Source organism: Rhinoraja longicauda, chromosome 29 (assembly GCF_053455715.1).
Source record: "Rhinoraja longicauda isolate Sanriku21f chromosome 29, sRhiLon1.1, whole genome shotgun sequence".
NCBI classification, from domain to species: domain Eukaryota; kingdom Metazoa; phylum Chordata; class Chondrichthyes; order Rajiformes; family Arhynchobatidae; genus Rhinoraja; species Rhinoraja longicauda.
Window position 1 is genome coordinate 20,223,987 of NC_135981.1, and position 19,091 is coordinate 20,243,077.

The 19,091-nt window shown below is 43.7% G+C and overlaps 1 protein-coding gene across 2 annotated transcripts in view; it reads right to left on the reverse strand.

Moving 5' to 3' along the window:
- itga3b (integrin, alpha 3b) overlaps positions 1-19,091 on the reverse strand; it is a 155,785-nt gene that overhangs the window by 42,201 nt on the left and 94,493 nt on the right. For both annotated transcript variants that reach the window (XM_078424333.1, XM_078424334.1), the window contains exons 4-8: positions 17,158-17,416; positions 14,323-14,427; positions 13,367-13,574; positions 8,554-8,747; positions 2,624-2,712 (exon numbers count right to left, since the gene is read on the reverse strand). In XM_078424333.1, the coding sequence (XP_078280459.1) occupies positions 2,624-2,712; positions 8,554-8,747; positions 13,367-13,574; positions 14,323-14,427; positions 17,158-17,416 (855 nt within the window). The remainder of the gene's footprint in view (positions 1-2,623; positions 2,713-8,553; positions 8,748-13,366; positions 13,575-14,322; positions 14,428-17,157; positions 17,417-19,091) is intronic.

Below are 19,091 nucleotides of genomic sequence, written 5' to 3' on the forward strand. Positions count from 1 at the left end.
CAACATTTTCTGTTTTTATTTCAGATTTCCATGATTGCAGTTTTTTAAAATTATTTATTTGGGCTTGAACCTAACGACATACCAGGAACTCGATCAAATTATTTTTAGGTCTGTATAAATAACATCTGTAGATAATTCCCTGCCGGCTACTTCAGTCAACTCTTCACAATACATATTGTGATCAGCTTCATTAGGGATGGCTTTCCCTTTACAGATACTGTACATCAACGTTTGATGCATAAAAGCCAGGAGTTATTGTTCAGGTAAATGCAGCCAGCAGATGGTGGTGTTGGTATGTTCATATTGCTGTCGGGTTGCAGTAAAATTACATCTACATTTTCCCGTTCATAACCTCAAGACATCGTAAAATCTTTTAGAGAAAATTAAATGCCTTTAAACAAATGTGACCATTAGGTAGGAAATGTATCAGCTGAAACACACACCCAATAAACCTTCATAAACACAAGCAATGATGCCCTGATGGCACTTTACTCAGATTGGCTGAGCGATAATTGATGGCCATGATGCTTGGAAACCTCATCGCTCTTCTTGAAATTAGTGCCTCCTTTCATTCGAAAGGCAGCGTTTCCAAAACAGATTTAAGAATTCTTCCGGTTTTACCTGGAATGTCATATTACGAAGATTCAGCGTCTCAGTGGGACTTCTAAACAAACTGCGAGTCCACTGATCTTTAATCCACCACATTAATCCATTCACATAGAAAGAGGTTCCCAAAGACACCAACGCTCTTTTCTTTTTCAGGAAGCTTCCTGCTATTTTTAACATCTGCCTGAAAAGTCAGACCAGCCCATTGGGCTCTGATGTGACATCTCAAGCAAAATGGAGCAGCACAGTGATGCAGCTGGTGGAGCAGCTGCCACACAGCGCCGGAGATCTGGGTTCGAACCCGACCTCAGGTGCTGTCTGTGTGGAGTTTGTACATTCTCCCTGTGACCACATGGGTTCCCTCTGGGTGCTCTGGTTCCCTCTCACATTCCAAAGGCTTGTGGGTTTGTAATTGGGCTCTGTAAATTGCCCCTAGTGTGTAGGGAGTGGGTGAGAGAGTGGGGTAAATGGGTGACCAAAAATTGGCATGGACTCAGTGGGGCAAAGGGCCGGTTTCCATGCCGTATCTCTTTAAATCTCGAAACCTAAATCTCTAAAGTAAAGCTTGAGAATGTCATATGCCTTGTAAACTGGAATGCCAGTAAAGATTACGCTCTAAAGCCATCACACAGTTTGAACAAGGTGTGATACTAAGGTTAGTATTGATCAACAAAGTCATCTTAACATTTGTCAATAAAAATTAATCTAGGGTTTGGAAATCATAAAATTCTTCACAACATCCCAAATGATATCTCAGTACTCTGATAAACAAGTTTACTGTCGGAAGCTTGACTGCTGAGTTTCAGATTATTTAATAGGAACACAAAATCAAGTGCAGAATCGTAATCAGCTCCTCCCCTCTCTGGCCAAGATGCAGACATAACTAGCCACTGCTCCATCTGATAAATCTACATCACTCATTTGGAAATCAAATCTCAAAGGTTTCTCAAAGCTAAACCATGAGGAGCAGATACCCACTCAAGCAATCAAGAAGATCCCGGAATGGCGGGACTGTCATATGTTGAAAGACTGGAGCGACTGGGCTTGTATACACTGGAATTTAGAAGGATGAGTGGAGATCTTATCGAAACGTATAAGATTATTAAGAGGTTGGACACGTTAGAGGCAGGAAACATGTTCCCAATGTTGGGGGAGTCCAGAACAAGGGGCCACAGTTTAAGAATAAGGGGTAGGCCATTTAGAACTGAGATGAGGAAAAACTTTTTCAGTCAGAGAGTTGTGAATCTGTGGAATTCTCTGCCTCAGAAGGCAGTGGAGGCCAATTCTCTGAATGCATTCTGATAGAGCTCTTAAGGATAGCGGAGTCAGGGGGTATGGGGAGAAGGCAGGAACGGGGTACTGATTGAGAATGATCAGCGATGATCACATTGAATGGCGGTGTTGGCTGGAAGGGCCGAATGGCCTACTCCTGCACCTATTGTCTAAATTATATTTTGCTATTTCTGCAACCCTCACCCAAATGTCTCCATTTTCTCTTGGACACAATCTTGTACTTCAAACCTAAACACAGTTGCTTTATTAAAAAATTATTATTTACTCAAAGTCTGTGGAATTTGCCACCATGGAGGTGAATAATACAGATACGTCTAAAGCGAAGCTGGGTATCCATGAAGGCAATCACTGCTGTGTGTAAGGAATTAGATGGAGAAGACTGGGGGAGGGTCAAATAGAGCATAAACATTGCGAAAATGCTGGTTTGGAAAAGAGCTTTGTTCAGTGCTGTAGGAAGGAACTGCAGATGCTGGTTTGCACTGAAGATAGACACAAAATGCTGCAGTAACTCAGAGGGTCAGGCAGCATCCCTGGAGAAAAGGAGTAGGTGACGTTTTGGGTCGAGACGTTTCTTTGGACTCCACGTTCTGAAGAAGGGTCTCAACCCGAAATGTCACCTATTCCTTCTCTGCAGAGATGCTGCCTGATCCGTTGAGTTACTCTAGCATTTTGTGGCTTGCTTCAGTGCTGTATGCTATGTGTAAATGTTACAGTTGCAATATACCTGGCTGGGTTTGGGAGCCAGCCCTGTTGCTCCACCTTGGTAGATGAAAAGTTTACCCCATTCATCATAGGGTGCTCCAATCCCGATATCTGCGGAAGAAAAACAAACATGTTTAACCAACCCTTTACCCTGCTGCCTGCAGAGAATGGTGCATCCGAGGTGAAAACATTCACGCGTGAATGCGAGACCATTGACCAGCTGGGGAGAGAGTGACACGTGTTAAGGACTGCAGGAATTAGCAGCTGTTTCTTCTCTGCTATCAGCTTCATTCTCCTTAGAGGATTATCTGCTTTAAACATCTCACCCAGAAGGAGGAACCAGACCAAATATTTAACTGTGACTGAACAAATCAGTATTCGTCTTGATTTATTATTGTTACTTTTACGGAGATACAGTGCAAAAGTTTGTTTTGCATACTATCCAGGCAGGTCGTACCAGACATGATAATAATAGGTAGTGCAAAAGACAAAATAAACAGAGTGCAGAAAGAGTGCTGCATCTCGGTAACAGTGTATCTCGGTAAACGCGCACATAAAGTGAAAGAGCCACAACATGGTGGATTGTAAGGTCAGGGATACGTCTGTAGCAAATGAGAGGTCGGTTGAAAAACCTGATAAGAAGCTGTTCTTCAATCTGGTGGTACGTGGTTTGAACCTTTTGTATCTTCTGCCTTATGGGAGAGGGATGAAGAGCGAAAGGCCACTGTGTGGGTGATTCTCGATTAGATCAGCTACTTTCTATGGGCACCATGAAGTGTAGATGGAGTTGACGGGGTGGGGTGTGGGGGTCTGGAGTGCCTGATAAACTTGCTGCATCCCCAATATCATCCATTATAACTTTCTCATTAGAAGGGGATGATATTTTATAATTCCATGATTTTTGTTAAATGAATACAAATTTTCAGAAACCACTGTCAACAGATTTTGAAAGGAGAATGAGAGCACCCATTCCTCTCAGAGATGCTGCCTGCCCCGCTGAGTTACTCCAGCATTTTGTGTCCATCTTCCAGGAGAGGTCTCAATCTGAATTATGGTAAGGCCATTGTATTTTTAAATAGGAAGTAATTCAGATTGGTAACTCTCATTCAAAGACAACTGGTGATAAGACACATAAACCATAAACATCTTGTGTAGAGTCTCTGGTCTGTGTTGAGTGAATTGATCTAACCATCGCAAAACACCGATAATTGGTTTTGGTGGTCCTGTTGTCTTGGAATCCCACGTCTCATCATCAAGAGTCAAGTCAAGGGTGTTTCATTAACAATTTAATTGTTCAATTCCTTAAGAGAACAACTCAATTTTTACTTGCAGCAACTTAACAGGCCCATAAATGCAATACACACTGGTCATATATAACAATCAGAAAGCATTCAATAAATTAACTACTTTAATACCAGTGCAATAACCAAAGTTCTTAGTACAACCAAAGGCAGTTCTTAGAAGTTCATAATTGCTGAGGTTAGTGTTGTGCAGTGGCACATATTGGCATTTCATGGAGTTTATAAAGTACATTCTCAAGTCAGGTTCCATTTAGATTGGATTCAAGAACTCTGTAGCAACTGGAATTTAATGGTTCATTACACAGACCTTTTAATAGCTGGATCCTTATCCCAAACCTTTGATAGAACTGAAAATGTATGGAAACCATGGCAAGGACAGGAATAGAATTAGACTCAGCTCGGATGCTATCTGTTCCTGTCAGATGATGGTTGATACAACACTCACAGTTGAGGGTCACATATCGAGAATGGCCATGCAGGTAGTAATTCCCCATTAAGAGATGAAAGATAAATAAATCCCATCATAAATTTTTGTGCACGTTTCAAAATAGGTGTCCCAGAGAAAGCATAAATTAATCATCCAAGTGACCCTGATCCACACCAGATGGAAATCTTAACTGCTGTGAGAGTTCATTTTTGGCTTTAAAACAATCATCAACCCCAAAGTTTGTTATAACAAAACTCGCCCAGGAAAGAATTGCTTTGACCTCCATCAGTCCAGTCAAAGACTTCCTTCCTGATGGTATTGTACTGAGATTTGGCACAGAACGTGAGCTGAGCACAGCTCAAGAGAAAAACCCATCCAACCTCCCTGTCGCTATGTACCAAATGCACCAGAGGATGGTTGAAAATAATGCAGATATTGGTCAGAGAAATGGATTCGCAAGTTCACAAGCAAATCCTCACAGAATCAACAGGCAGCACTCTGCATCACTGCTGCAAGGAATGAAGCAAGAGCCAGTGAGAGAATGATTTGAGCAGAGGCAGTGCCCATTGTGAAACATGCCCACAGATAGGGATAGTCTGGGAATACATGTCTACAAGGGAATAAAGACAAAGTGCTGGAGTAACTCAGCAGGCCAAGCAGCGCCTCTGAAGAACATGGATAGGGGACGTTTTGGGTTGGGATCCTTCTTTAGACTGATTGTAGTAGGGAAGGGGGAGAAACCTGGAAGAGAGGAGGGAGCAGAACAAAGTTTGGCAAATGATCGGTTGTTACAGGTGTGGCGGGTGGACAAAGCCTAGAGATAAAAAGACAATCTGCTGATCAGAAACTCTCCTCACTTTGTGTCCACCTATCATCACACTGATTTCTGTGCTGGCCCTTATCCCAGAGCACCATCCTCTGCCTGCTACCTCCATTTACTGTGATGTTACTACCTTCTGCCTACGCTGCCCCATCAGTGTTCTCCAAGTGGGAAATGACAGAACAAAATGTGTCAAGTGTTCCGAGAGATGAGTTTGCAAACAGTTGTATTCTGTGCGTCTCCAACTTAAGTCAGGATGGGAAAGTTCAGTCAGAACTCATCCTTTACAAATCACCTCCATTCCAAGACAAACTCTCTGAAAAGGTTGATAATCATGCCAGGCCACCCTTGTGCCAAGAAAACAGTCTGTATCTCAATATCTTGCAAACCAAAACTGCATCAACTATATTTTGATTTTAGTTTTAGAGATACAGAGTTGAAACAAGCCCTTCAGCCCACCGAGTCCATCGATCATCCGTACACTAGTTCTATGGCTATCCAACTTTCGCATCCGACATACTAGGGTCAGTTTACATAAGCCAATTGACTTACAAGTCTGCACATCTTTGGGATGTGGGGGGAAACTGGAGCACCAGGAGAAAACCCACATTGTCACAGGAAAAATGTGCAAACTCTGTGCAGACAACACCTGTAGTCAGGATCGAATTTGGATCTGTGGCGCTGTATGGCAGCAGCTCTACGGCTGAGCCACTGTGCCAGTATATAAAACTATGAGCATCATAGATATGGTAGATAGTCAGTATCTTTTCCCAGAGTGAAAATGTCAAAGACTAGAGGGCATAGCTTTCAGGTGAAAGGGGGAAAGTTTAAAGGAGATGTGCAATTATTTTACACATGAAGCAGTGGGTGCCTGGAATGCGTTGCAGGGGTTGGCGTTGGAGGCAACAGTGGCTTACAAGGGGCACATGGATAAGCAGTGAATGAAGGGGCAGCGATCATATGCAGGCAGCTGAGATGAGTTTAGCTTGGTGTCATGTTTGGCATGGACAATGTGCACTGAAGGTCCTGTTCCTGTGCTCGACTGTTCCGTGTTCTGTGCATGCATCAAGTTGAAAGATTCATTTTTGATTTTTGTTTGTTTAGGGTTTTTTTCACAAAAGTTCCATGAGAGGGAATTTTATTTCCTATTGCCAATGTATTTGTCATGATTTTGTGAATTCCGTAAGGGCGGATTTCCATGGCCGCAAAGGCAGGGATGGCCTTTTGTGTTGCAAAATTTGCAAAGCAGTCTTCTCATGAGGCACAGCAGAACTAAAGCAGAAGCCACTATATATACTCAGTGTTCATAAAAAGCTTTACAAAGCCGTACAAAAGGGATTTAGGATTGCTACATGATTTTGAAATATGTTTTAGGTTCATTTTACTTATCCTGAATTAGCTTCCGGACAACCTAAATGTTCTAACTCAGTCACCTCTCATCACTGATGTAGCATCAGCTGACCAGTAGATGGCAATAACCCCATCTACTGATCAGCTGAGCTCTGTTCAGCTCCACTGGATGGCCTTCATTCCACAGGCTGCCACAGTGAAAGCACCACTGATGGTAATAAATGTTGGATTCGTTCACCATGCCCATACCCCATAAATGAATGAACGGGGTTAATTAGAATTGGATGTCAGGGGGTATGGGGAGAAGGCAGGAAAAGAGAGGGAAAGATAGATCAGCCATGAATGGCGAACTAGACTTGATGGACCGAATGGCCTAATTCTGCTACTATAACGTGTGAACATGAATTTCGAGCAATTGGTGCATCAGGTCTTGTTGCAAAAACAAAACCTGGAGCTGATTGTTGACTTCAGGAGGAGAAAGACATGACCAACAAACCTGTGTTCAACTTCAGGATGGCATTGGGAGAGCCAACAGCGTTAAGTTTCTCAGCGTGAATTTCTCCAAACCCATGTCCTGGAACCAGCACTTTGATACAATCACCAGGAAAGGTCATCAATGCCTCCGTTTCCTTACAATATCAAGGAAATTTGGTACGTTAACGAATACTTTATTAAACTTCTCCAAGCATACTGACTGGTTGCATCATGGCCTGGTTTGGCAACTCAAATGCTCAGGATGGAAGATTACAGAGAGTGGTAGACACCCCGGTCCTTCGCAGGTATTGACTTCACCACCATCAAAAGAGATCCACAGGTGGCACTGCCTCAAAAAGGCAGCCAATATCACCCACACCACCCTGGCCACATTCTCATTTCACTTCTACCATCAGGGAAAAGTTATATGAACTTGAAAACCGTGACCATCTGGTTCAAGAACAGCTTTTTCCCAACATCCATCAGGCTCTTGAATACTACGTGAAACTAACCTCAACTATGAACTGTCGATGGACTGAATCTATGGACTATCTTGGGTTGCACTAAGGTTTTTACACTAGTATTACTGCAATCAATGTATTGAACTTTAAAAAAAATCATTCTATATTACGTGCATGCATTGCATTTACAGGCCTGCTAAGCTGTGGCAAGTAAGAATTTATTGTTACGTTGCAGTACATATGGCAATTTAACAGTCTTGACATTTTTGACTCTTGGAGATCTCCAATAAAGAGGAAGAAGTTTAGACTTTATTGGCTTCCATCATAATGAGGAATGTGGGGAATCCGCTATGGTGGATGTTTATGTTAATTTTTATGTAGTTGTTTGTCTTGTTGCTTATTTTTTAGTATGGCAGTATGATAATTCGAGTTTCACTGTATCTTAATTGGTACATGTGACCATAAACTGACATTTCAACCTATCAAATTTACAAACAGACTCTCCTAAACATAGTCCACACCTTGAACAACGGATACAGTAGATAAGGTTGGAGGAGGTGCAAGTGAACCTCTGCCTAACCTGAAAGGACTGTCAGGGTCCCTGGATAGAGCCGAGGGAGGAGGTATAGGGACAGGTGTTGCATCTCCTGTGGTTGCAGGGGAAGGTACCTGGGGAGGGGGTGGTTTAGGTGGGAAGGGATGAGTTACCCAGGGAGTTGCAGAAGGAACAGTCCCTGTAAAAGGCGGAAAGGGCTGGAGATCGGAAAATGTGACTAGTGGTGAGATCCCGTGGGAGGTGGCGAAAATGTTGGAGGATTATATGTTGTATGCGACGCGGTGAAAAGTAAGGACTAGGGGGTCTCTGTCCCTGTTATGACTTGGGGGAGGGGGAGCAAGAGCGGTACTGAGGAGACATGTGTGAGGGCCTCATCTGTGATGGAAGAGGGAACTCCCTTTCCCTAAACAATGAGGACATCTCGGATGCCCTGGTATGGCACACCTCATCTTGGGCGCAGACGCAGATGTAGAGGGAGGAGTTGGGAGCAGGGACAGTACATGACATTGATAATGTAGATTGCAATCCAAAGCATTTCAACTTTAGTGAATAAATCATCTAACCTGGAAACCCGTCTTGGTTAAGGTCTCCAATGCTGCTGACGGCGTGACCAAACATGGAGTTTAAAGAACCCTTCAACACCAAGCTTGGCTTCTCAGAGAAGCGCCCCGCCTCATTCATGTAAACGTACACAGCGCCACTGATCTCCTTCCTATGGTCAAAGTAGTGTGGAGCTCCAACAATAAGGTCCTGCCAGCTGCATTGAAAAATAGAACAGATCACTTTAGTTTCTACAAAATAACATGATTAGATCATTATTGATTTAACTTATTTATAGCCCAGACATGGATGAACAGCGCAGCATGCACAGTTCATCCTGGTCTGGGCTATAAATAAGTTAAATCCACTGTTTATCCACTCTAAATGAAGTACCATGACATTTGAATCCACTAGATTTCATTAAAAGAGAACGTTCAATGTTTATTTTCACTACGGCTTGGTGCTTCTTGGAGAAATCCACAAGCTTGACAACGTAGAGCATTGAATATGTATTATGAACCAAACTGATCAGAGAGGGAGCCTATAACCTAATGGTGCGAACGTTGAATTCTCCAACTTTAGGTAATGAATCTACAAACAACCCCTTATTTAGTTGGTTTTTTTCTCCCCTCCCCTCCCCCTCTCGTCTCTGTGCCCCTTCTGACAATCAAACCCCCTCACACCAGAACCCACCTATCACTTGCCAGTCTTTGTCTTGCCCATCCTCTCTTCCAGCTTTATCTTCCACCTCCACGATCAGTCTGAAGGGTTCCGACCTAAAACGTTACCTATCCATGTTCTCCAGAGATGCTGCTTGACCCACTGAGTTACTCCAGCACTCTGTGAAACATCACCTATCCATGTTCTCCAGAGATGCTGCCTGACCCGCGGAGTTACTCCAGTACTTTGTGTCTTTTAAAAAAAATCAGAAAGATCCCTGTCTCTGCCCTTTGCCGATGTTACACTTGCTAATCCTCTTCCTATTTCTCCCTAATTCTGATGAATGGTCTTTGATCTGTTTGTTTTAAAAGAAAGTTGCCTGACTTATTGAGTGTTTTCTGCATTATCTTTGATTAAGGAGGCTGACAGTTAGAAAATAGAACAGAGAACACCACAGCACAGGAACGGGCACTTCAGCCTCAAAGTATGTGCCGAATATGATGTCAAGTTAAACTGACTTCATCAGCTTGTGCACATCCCTCTATTCCCTGCACCTCCATTTACCTGTCCAAAAACCTCTTCAATGTTACTATCATATCTGCCTCTACCACCATCAGTGGCAGTGTGTCCCAGGCCCCCACCAACCTCTGTGTAAACAAGCTTCCCCCTCCCCCCCTCTCCTCCCGCACATCTATATACTAAAACTCTTGTTTGTTATCTTGTTTGCGACTGGACTTCAGCCAAACCGGTACACGATAGCGCAACAATTTTAGGCCCACCTTACTCACCATCGTCACTTTAGTGATAATGCAAGTAGTTGTATTCAAATCGGTCTTATATTTTTTAAGTTATTCACATTTTAAAGTTTAAATCTATCTCCGAGGGAGGGAGGAGGGAGGGAGAGGGAGGTGGGGGGGAGGGAGGGAGGGGGGAGGAGGGTGGATAAGGGGGGTTGAGGGGAAGGGGAAGTGGGGAGGGGGAGGGAGAGGGGAGGGAGGGGGGTAGGAGAGGGTGCTGCACCAATGCAGGAGAGGTCTGGGCCCAACACGTCCACGGTCTAGTTTCCATTAAACTTTCCCCTCTCACCTCACAGCTATGTCCTCTAGTGTTGGACATTTCCACCCTGGGGGAAAGATTCTGACTGTCTACCTTCAGATTGTGTGCTGAGGAAGAAGTTATAATTAACTGGGGGTTCTTGTACTAATCGTTGTTTTGTTGTACCTATTTGTGTTCATATCTGGATAGACATCAGATGAGGACCATGTAGACTGTAAAGTAACTGAAGAGCAAGTCATATAAAATGGAAATATAAATTGGAGCCAAATAGTGAAGTACTGGCAAACAGCCAGGAATGTGCAAGCTTCCATCAGCAAAATGTAGTGCCTTTAAGAAGAAAATAAGTTGTTGCATTAAAACAATGCCTTTCATGGCCCCAGAATAATCAAGGAGCTTTTATGGCTAGTTTATAATTCTTGAAATGTGGTTGTTATTGTAAAACAGAGAACTGGGGCAGCCAAGGGAGAGAACTCAACTCAACCAAGAGAGAGAACTACCAAGCAGCAATGAAATTAATGATTGTACAGTCTAATCTTAGTGATGCTAGCTTCCAAACAAATGTTAGCAAGGACACCAGAAGAACATCCAAGGACTTCAAGAAATCCTGTTGTGTCTTTCGAAATCACCCGAAGGGAAACAGACTTGATTTTTTCCCCTCATTCTTAAAAGATGTTGCTCTCCCGTGAATACATCGGAGGGGCACCTAGATTACCATTGGAGTGGATCCTAAGCTAGCCCGACAAAGAGCTGCCATTGAGTCAACTCAGCCACTTGCATCACAGCAAGGTTTGGGAACGGCTACATCCAAGACACAAGGAATTGCAGAGGAATGTGGATGCAGACCAGACGATCATGCAAACCAACCTCCCTTCCATTGATTCCACCCACACTTCACACTGTCTCGACAAGGCCACCAGCATAATCACGGACCAGTCTCCAATGAGTGAGTGGACATGCACTCTTCTCCCCTCTCCCATCAGGCAAGAGGTACAAAAGTGTGAAAACGCACACCTCCGGATTCAGGGATAGTTTCTTCCCAGCTGCTATCAGGCAACCAAACCATCCTATCACCAACTAGAGTGGTCCTGACCCACCATCTACCTCATTGGAGACCCTCGGACTATCTCTAATTGGATCTTACTGGACTTTATCTTGCACAAAACGTTATTCCTCTTATCCTGTATCTGTACAATGTTGTCGGCTTGATTGTAATCATGCATAGCCTTACTGCTGACTAGATAGCAAGCAAAAAAAGCTTTTCACTCGATCTCAGTACACATGACAATAAACTAAACTAAAGAGAGGAAAGGAGCAAAACTTGAAAGTAGAAAAGTATTAGAATTCACACAAGAAACATCAATTAGTAGAGAATCATCCACCATCAAAGATGCAGAAACATCTTTTTATTTCATTTGAAGAATTGCTTGAAAATGGGTGTGCGGATAAATCCAGTTATTACAAAGCAGTTTAACCCAAAGGCGGGGAAAGTTCTTGCAGAAATAATGATAGAGAGAATTAGCAGCTACATGGACAAGTGTGGATTGATTTGCAAAACCCAGCACTGACATAGTCAAAGCAAATCATGCTAACTAACTTTATAGATTGTTGATGAGATAAGAGTTAAAAGCTGATGAGGGAAATGTGTTTAATGTGGTATACATGTTCTTACAAAAGACATTTGATCAGGTACTACATAAGAAGTTTCTCAGCGAGATTGAAGAGCATTGAAGAAAAGCAGCCGAAAAAAACATGGATAGAAAATTAACTAAGTGAGAAGAAAAAGAGTGTAGGCATAAAAAGTTGTTTCTCGAAATGGAGTGATGTAAACAGTAGGATTTCCCACTGGATCAGTACTTGAGCCACGGCTTTCTTTGAATTAATGGCTTGGACTTGAATGTACAGGACACAATTTTCAAGTTTGCAATGTGGAGGCATACTGAACCGTGAAGAGTTCAGGAAAATACTTCCAAGGAGATGTAGGCAGGCTGTGGAAGCATGAGAGGGCATCTAAAAGATGAAACAGAGGGCATGTCTAAAAGAGCTATTCAGAGCAGGAAATGTGGAGCTGACATGAATGGTTCATTAAAAGAGTCAGGACAGATTGAAAGAGTGGTCAAAGCAGCGTATGATAAAGGTTAGATGGGGCGGCACGGTGGCACAGCAGTTGAAACGTCACCTATTTTATATGACTTGCTCTTCAGCTACTAACGTCACCTTTTCCTTTTCGGCGGAGATGCTGCCTGACCCGCTGAGGTACTCCAGCTTTTTGTGTCTATCTTTAACCATATTTATTGACAGTGTACCAGCATTGCTTCCTCATACTCAGTCTCATAGAACTCAACCAATTCCTTAACACATTTGAGGCCCTTTGAGGAAACAGTTCAAGATGTTGCCAAGACTTGAGGGCAGGGAGAGGTTGGGCAAGCCAGGACATCATTGCTTGGGAGTGCTGAGGGGTGATCTTACAGAGGTGTATATAATCAGGAGGGGAATAGATTGGATGAATACATAGTCTTTTAACCCAGAGCATCAAGAGGACATAGATCATCAGATCAAAAGATCATGACATAGGAGCAGAATTAGGCCTATTGAATCTGCTCCTCTATTCAACCATGTCCAATCTATTTTTCCCTCTCGGCTCCATTCTCCTGGTTTCTCCCCATAGCTTTTGACACATAAAAAACTGTGAGGCAACTTTTTCCATGCAGAGGGAGGTGTTTGGTGGGAGTCTGCACTGAGATGCAGGAGGGGTTAGTTGGGACTGGTACAAAAACAACATTTAAAAAACATTGGCAGGCACATGGATAGGAATGACTCAGAAGGATATGACCCAAACGTGGGCAGGTGGGACTAGCATAGTTGAGACATCTCAGTCAGCATGGATCAATTGGGCCAAAATGTCTGTTTGCAAGCTTCTATGACTCTAGGAAAGGCTCACATTTCAGCTATGACGTTTCTTTTAATCCACTATTAACCATCAAGTTTGGACCTTAGTTTCTCTTACCTCAGATATTAATATTCTTGCTGAGTTTTCCCAATAAAGAAAAACCATCCTTCTTTACAAATCAGATAGTAAAAATCATGTTAATACAGCAGCTTTGAGAGATCCAGATCACCTACCTGTCCCTGTTAAGATCAGCAACGGCCACAGAGCTCCCAAAGTATGACCCTGTTTGATGACCCGTTATAATGTGTTTGATTTCCAGTTCATCTGTGATCCCTTTTTCAAGCACAAACACCGCCCCTGTGTGGTTATAGCGAGGGCCACCTGCAATATAGCTGAAGTCATCTTTGTGTGTGATCCGCTTTCCAGAGGTGAGAGCATATCCTAAGGCAGAAAGAGCAGGCGTAAGGTTCGGCTTGAAGGATTAAATAAGATCACCTTAATACCCAGAGAAAATGTGCAATATTCACAGACAGCGGCACCGGAGGTCAGTAATAGGGGCAGCACGGTAGTGCAGCGGTAGAGTTGCTGCCTTACAGCGCCAGAGACCCGGGTTCGATCCCGACTACAGCTGACTACGGGCACGTTCTCCCTGTGACCAGCGTAGGTTTTCTCCAGGATCTCCAGTTTCCTTCCACATGTGCTCCAATGACGTACAGGTTTGTAGGTTAATTAGCTTGGTATAACTGTAAATTGTCCCTAGTGTGTGTGGGATCGTGTGGGGATTGCTGGTCGGCATGGACTCGGTGGGCCGAAGGGCCTGTTTCCGCGCTGTATCTCTAAACTAAACTAAACCTTATAAATAACTGAGCAGTTCAATGATTCAAGTCCAAAAGACTACAACTTCAAGGAGCAAGTTGCAGAGACTGATCACAGCTGTCTGCTGAGGCACTATAACTAATCGTTCATTCTCCATTGGAAGAACAATTTTATGATTGTTGGATATGACTTCCATATTTAGTTTAACTTGAATTGAATGTGAATGGTGTTCACCCCATAACAGGAGGACTGGCCAATATATTTAATGAGGAGAGCAGTAGATGCTGATGTGAGGCTCCAGCAGTAGGTCACTGTCTCCAGCAGAAGAGATGACGAACAACATGGCGAAAATATTGCGGGAACCATTCAATACCTATGTAGCTGTGACTCATTGATTTATCATTGAGCAGGTAAGGGCCATCTTCCAGTATATTGAGCTCGACAAATGTGAAATTCTTTTGCGCAACTTGGACGGTTCCTATTAAAGAAAACACAAATTGAATGTTAATCAACATCTGGAACTTCATTCATATCGCAATTTATCTCGTGCCAAAGCATTTAAAAAAAACTCACTGAAAATATTCAAGGAAAACTCATCATCATTAATGTATACCAGTGATGACTCACATGATAACGTTGGTGAGCTGAACTGTTTTTGATCTCAAATATAGCAGGCCAGGACTACAGCCTTCTTGGATTGTTTTTGCTTTGGGTGATAGTGATACCAATGGTTTACCTGTATACTGATGAAGATCCATTTGATAGCATTCAAACTTTTAAAAAAAAATCTGAATTCAGCTTATCTGTGCATGGTATATCTTGTCATCCTGACACATTATCCTAGCCCAGTTGTAGCTTTCTCATCTCAGGTTAAAACTTTGTGGGTTTAAATGCAGTTTCCTGATCTAGGTGGTTAGCACTGGTGCTCCTTGTTTGGAGAAACAGGACTTTCTCATTTTATTGCCAACATCCCCCCCCCCCCCCCAACTACTAACTGATAAGATTGGCATCACCTTAAAACTGGAAGCATTCATCTCACAGCTCATTAGCAACTAGAACTGCACACCGCAATCCCAAGTGTGTCTTACCAACGACTTGGACAACTGTACCATTGTGTCTAAACCTTTGTACTCATTGCTCTTCACAATGAAGGCAAGAGTGCCAAATGCCCTCTCCACCTCTCTGCTCTCCTGAACCTGAAACTTAAAACCTACCACATGCTTTAGGACATAACCGTAATGCATAAGGGCGGCATGGTAGCATAGCATTAGAGTGGCTGCCTTACAGCGCCAGAGACCTGGGTTTGATCCTGACTATGGGTGCTGTCTGTACGGAGTTTGTACGCTCTCCCCGTGACCTTTGTGGGTTTTCCCTGAGTGCTCCAGTTTCCTCCCTCATTCCAAAGACATACAGGTTTGTAGGTTAATTGGCCTGGTATATTTGTAAGTTGTCCTAGTGCTAGTGTATGGGGATTGCTGGACAGCTTGGTGGACTCAGTGAGCCGAAGGGCCTGTTCTCTGTATCTCTGATCTAAACTAAGCATTCTTGTGGTCCGGTGTCATATTTTGTTTGATATTGTTCCCCTAAAGGGCTTTGGGGTGATTTTCTGTGATTAAGGTGTTATGCTGAAGAATGATATATTCTATTGAAAGAGTGAGGTAGAGACAAGAAGTCCTTCTAGTTGCTTAAAAACCCTTGGATAAACACAGCTATTAAACGGCATTGATTCTACCTCTGGAACTGTACGCCAGAGACAAAGAGTGAAGCAGCTACTAATAAGACTGAAATTGTGAGCAAAGGGAAGAGTTAAACTAATTCCACCATGACCCTCTTTTAAAATGTCATAAACTGGATACATGGTAAGAATATCCCCTAAGCCACAAACAAAATATAAAAATGTCTTTCCATTATTTAATTAGAAAACCATGACAAAAGAGACAATCTCACTCCCACCTAACTTGCACAAATTAATGCAGTCACAGTAAAAGATTGCTTAGACCAACCATCCATCAAAACTTTCTGCTATTGTCCTTCCTGAGTAGGTGGGAGGTGCAATTTTCATGAGCAATGGTGTCCTTTACATATTCAAACCATATTTCAATTGCACCTGTGATTTTAAATCAAGGGCTGTACAAGAATGTTATTATAAACCTGATGAAGATACCAGACGAAGGGGGAATCAAAAAGGTTTAGTTTATTTTAGGATAGAGAACTTGTCCTTAGGGATTCAGAAGCTGTGCTCAGGAATGTCCGATAGGAATGTTTAGGCTATCCTTCACTCGGCTTTTCCTCATCCCCTATTACATGCCCTCAAGACTGCTTGCTTATCAATAAGAAACTGTCCCCTTATTCTTCAAACCGCGTGGTTGGCACGGTGGCAGAGCTGCTGCCTTACAGCGCCAGAGTCCCGGGTTCGATCCTGACTATTGGAGCTGCCGGTACTGAGTTTGTACGTTCTCCCCGTGACCTGCGTGGGTTTTCCCCCAGGAGCTCTGGTTTCCTCCCACACCCCAAAGACGTGCATGTTTGTAGATAAATTGGCTTGGTTAAATTGCAAATTGTCCCCAGTGTGTGTAGGATAGTTTTAATGTGTGGGGATCACTTGGTTGTAGCGGACTCGGCCTGTTTCCGAGCTGTATCTCTAAACTAAACGAAAAAAATACAGCACTTTCCTGTCATCTAAAACTGAACCCCCTTCTGGGCTTTGTGCTTCCTAGTGCGACATTGTTGTCGTCCAGCACAACCTCCAGTAGTACATGCTTCGAAGATTATGTACGACACCGAGGGGCGGCACGGTGGCGCAGCAGTAGAGTTGCTGCCTTACAGCGAATGCAGTGCCGGAGACTCAGGTTCGATCCTGACTTCGGGCGCCGTCTGTACGGAGTTTGTACGTTCTCCCCGTGACCTGCGTGGGTTTTCTCCGAGATCTTCGGTTTCCTCCCACACTCCAAAGAAGTACAGGCATGTAGGTTAACTGACTGGGTAATATCTAAAAATTGTCCCTAGTGTGTGTGTGGGATAGTGTTAATGTGCGGGGATCGCTGGGCTGCGCGGACTCGGTGGGCCGAAGGGCCTGTTTCTGTGCTGTATCTCTAAAAAAAAAAATTTAAAAATAAATGAAAGAAAACAATGATGTTAGAAGACCCAGCGGTTCCCCGCAGAATGGAAGCTGTGGGGACAGGAATGTAATGGATTTGCAAGGTCGCACCTTGCCAGTTCCAGCCACCTGGCGCCCCGTAAAATGCGTAGTGGTTGGGCCTAGTGAACCCCGCCGCCATGCCCTGCTGGCACATCAGCAGTCCGTGGTGATCAACACCGACGTTTTCGCAGAACTGCACCGGCGACATATCCCAGTCATCGTTCGGGTCGATGGCGATGTCATCGCTGATGACGAAACAGCGACCCACCAAATTCCTCTTCTCGTCCTGCGGGCTCAGATATCGCTTCTCGTAGCGGTGCGCACAGACCTGTCAGGAAAAGAAACAGGCATTCCAGACTTAGATTTACACTGCATTCAGAAAGTATTCAGACCCCTTCACCTTTTCCACATTTTGCTACATTACAGCCTTATTTAAAAATGGATTAAATTCTTTTTTTTTTTAATCATCAATCTGCACACAATACCCCATAATAAAAAAAGCGAAAACAGGTGTTTAGAAATTTTCGCAAAGTAATTAAAAAGAAATAACTGAAATATCACATTTACATAAGTATTCAGACCTTTTACTCGAAGGTACCACAAAATGCTGGAGTAACTCAGCAGGTCAGGCAGCATCTAGGAGAGAGGGAATGGGTGATGTTTCGGGTCGAGACCCTTAAAGAAGGGTCATTCCCTCTTTCCGAGATGCTGCCTGACCTGCTGAGTTACTCCAGCATTTTGTGATGCCTTTGATTTGTACCAGCATCTGCAGTTATCTTCCTACAGACCTTTTACTCAGTACTTTGTTGAGGCACCTTTGGCAGCAATTACAGCCTCAAGTCTTCTTGGGTATGACACTACAAGCTTGGCACACCTGTATTTGGGTACTTTATTCCATTCTTCTCTGCAGATCCTCTCAAGCTCTGTCAGGTTGGATGGGCAGCGTCGATGCAGATATTTTCAGGTCTCTCCACAGATGTTCCATCGGGTTCAAGTCTGGGCTCTGGCTGGGCCACTCAAGGACATTCACACACTTGTCATAAAGCCATTCCTGTGTTGTCTTGGCTGTGCGCTTAGGGGTGTTGTTATGTTGGAAGGTGAACCTCCGCCCCAGTCTGAGGTCCAGAACGCTCTGGAGCAGGTTTTCATCAAGGATCTCTCTGTACTTTGCTCCGTTCATCTTTCTCTCGATCCTGACTAGTCTCCCAGTTCCTGTCGCTGACAAACATCCCCACAGCATGATGCTGCCACCACCATGCTTCACCGTAGGTATGGTATTGGCCAGGTGATGAGCGGTGCTGCTTGGCATTCAGGCCAAAGAGTTCAATCTTGGTTTCATCAGACCAGAGAATCTTGTTTCTCATGGTCTGAGAGTCCTTTAGGTGCCTTTGGCAAACTCCAAGCGTGCTGTCATGTGCCTTTTACTGAGGAGTGGTTTCCGTCTGGCCACTCTACCATAAAGGTCTAATTGGTGGAGTGCTGCAGATATAGTTGTCCTTCTGGAAGATTCTCCCATTTCCACAGAGGAAATCTGGAGCTCTGTCAGAGTGACCATCGGGTTCTTGGTCATCTCCCTGACCAAGGCCCTTCTCCCCCGATTGCTCAGTTTGGCCGGGCAGCCAGCTCTATGAAGAGTCCTGGTGGTTCCAAAGTTCTTCCATTTAAGAATGACGGTGGCCACTGTGCTCTTCGGGACCTGCAATGTTGCAGAAATTGTTTTATACCCTTCACCAGATCTGTGTCTCGACACAATCCTGTCTCGGAGGTCTACGGACAATTCCTTCATCTTCATGGCTTGGTTTTTGCTCTGACATGCACTGTCAATTGTGGGACCTTATATAGACTGATGTGTGCCTTTCCAAATCATGTCCAATCAATTTAATTTACCACTGGTGGACTCCAATCAAGTTGTAGAAACATCTTAAGGATAATCAATGGAAACAGGATGAACATAAGCTCAATTTTGAGTGTCATAGCAAAGGGTCTGAATACTTAAGTAAATG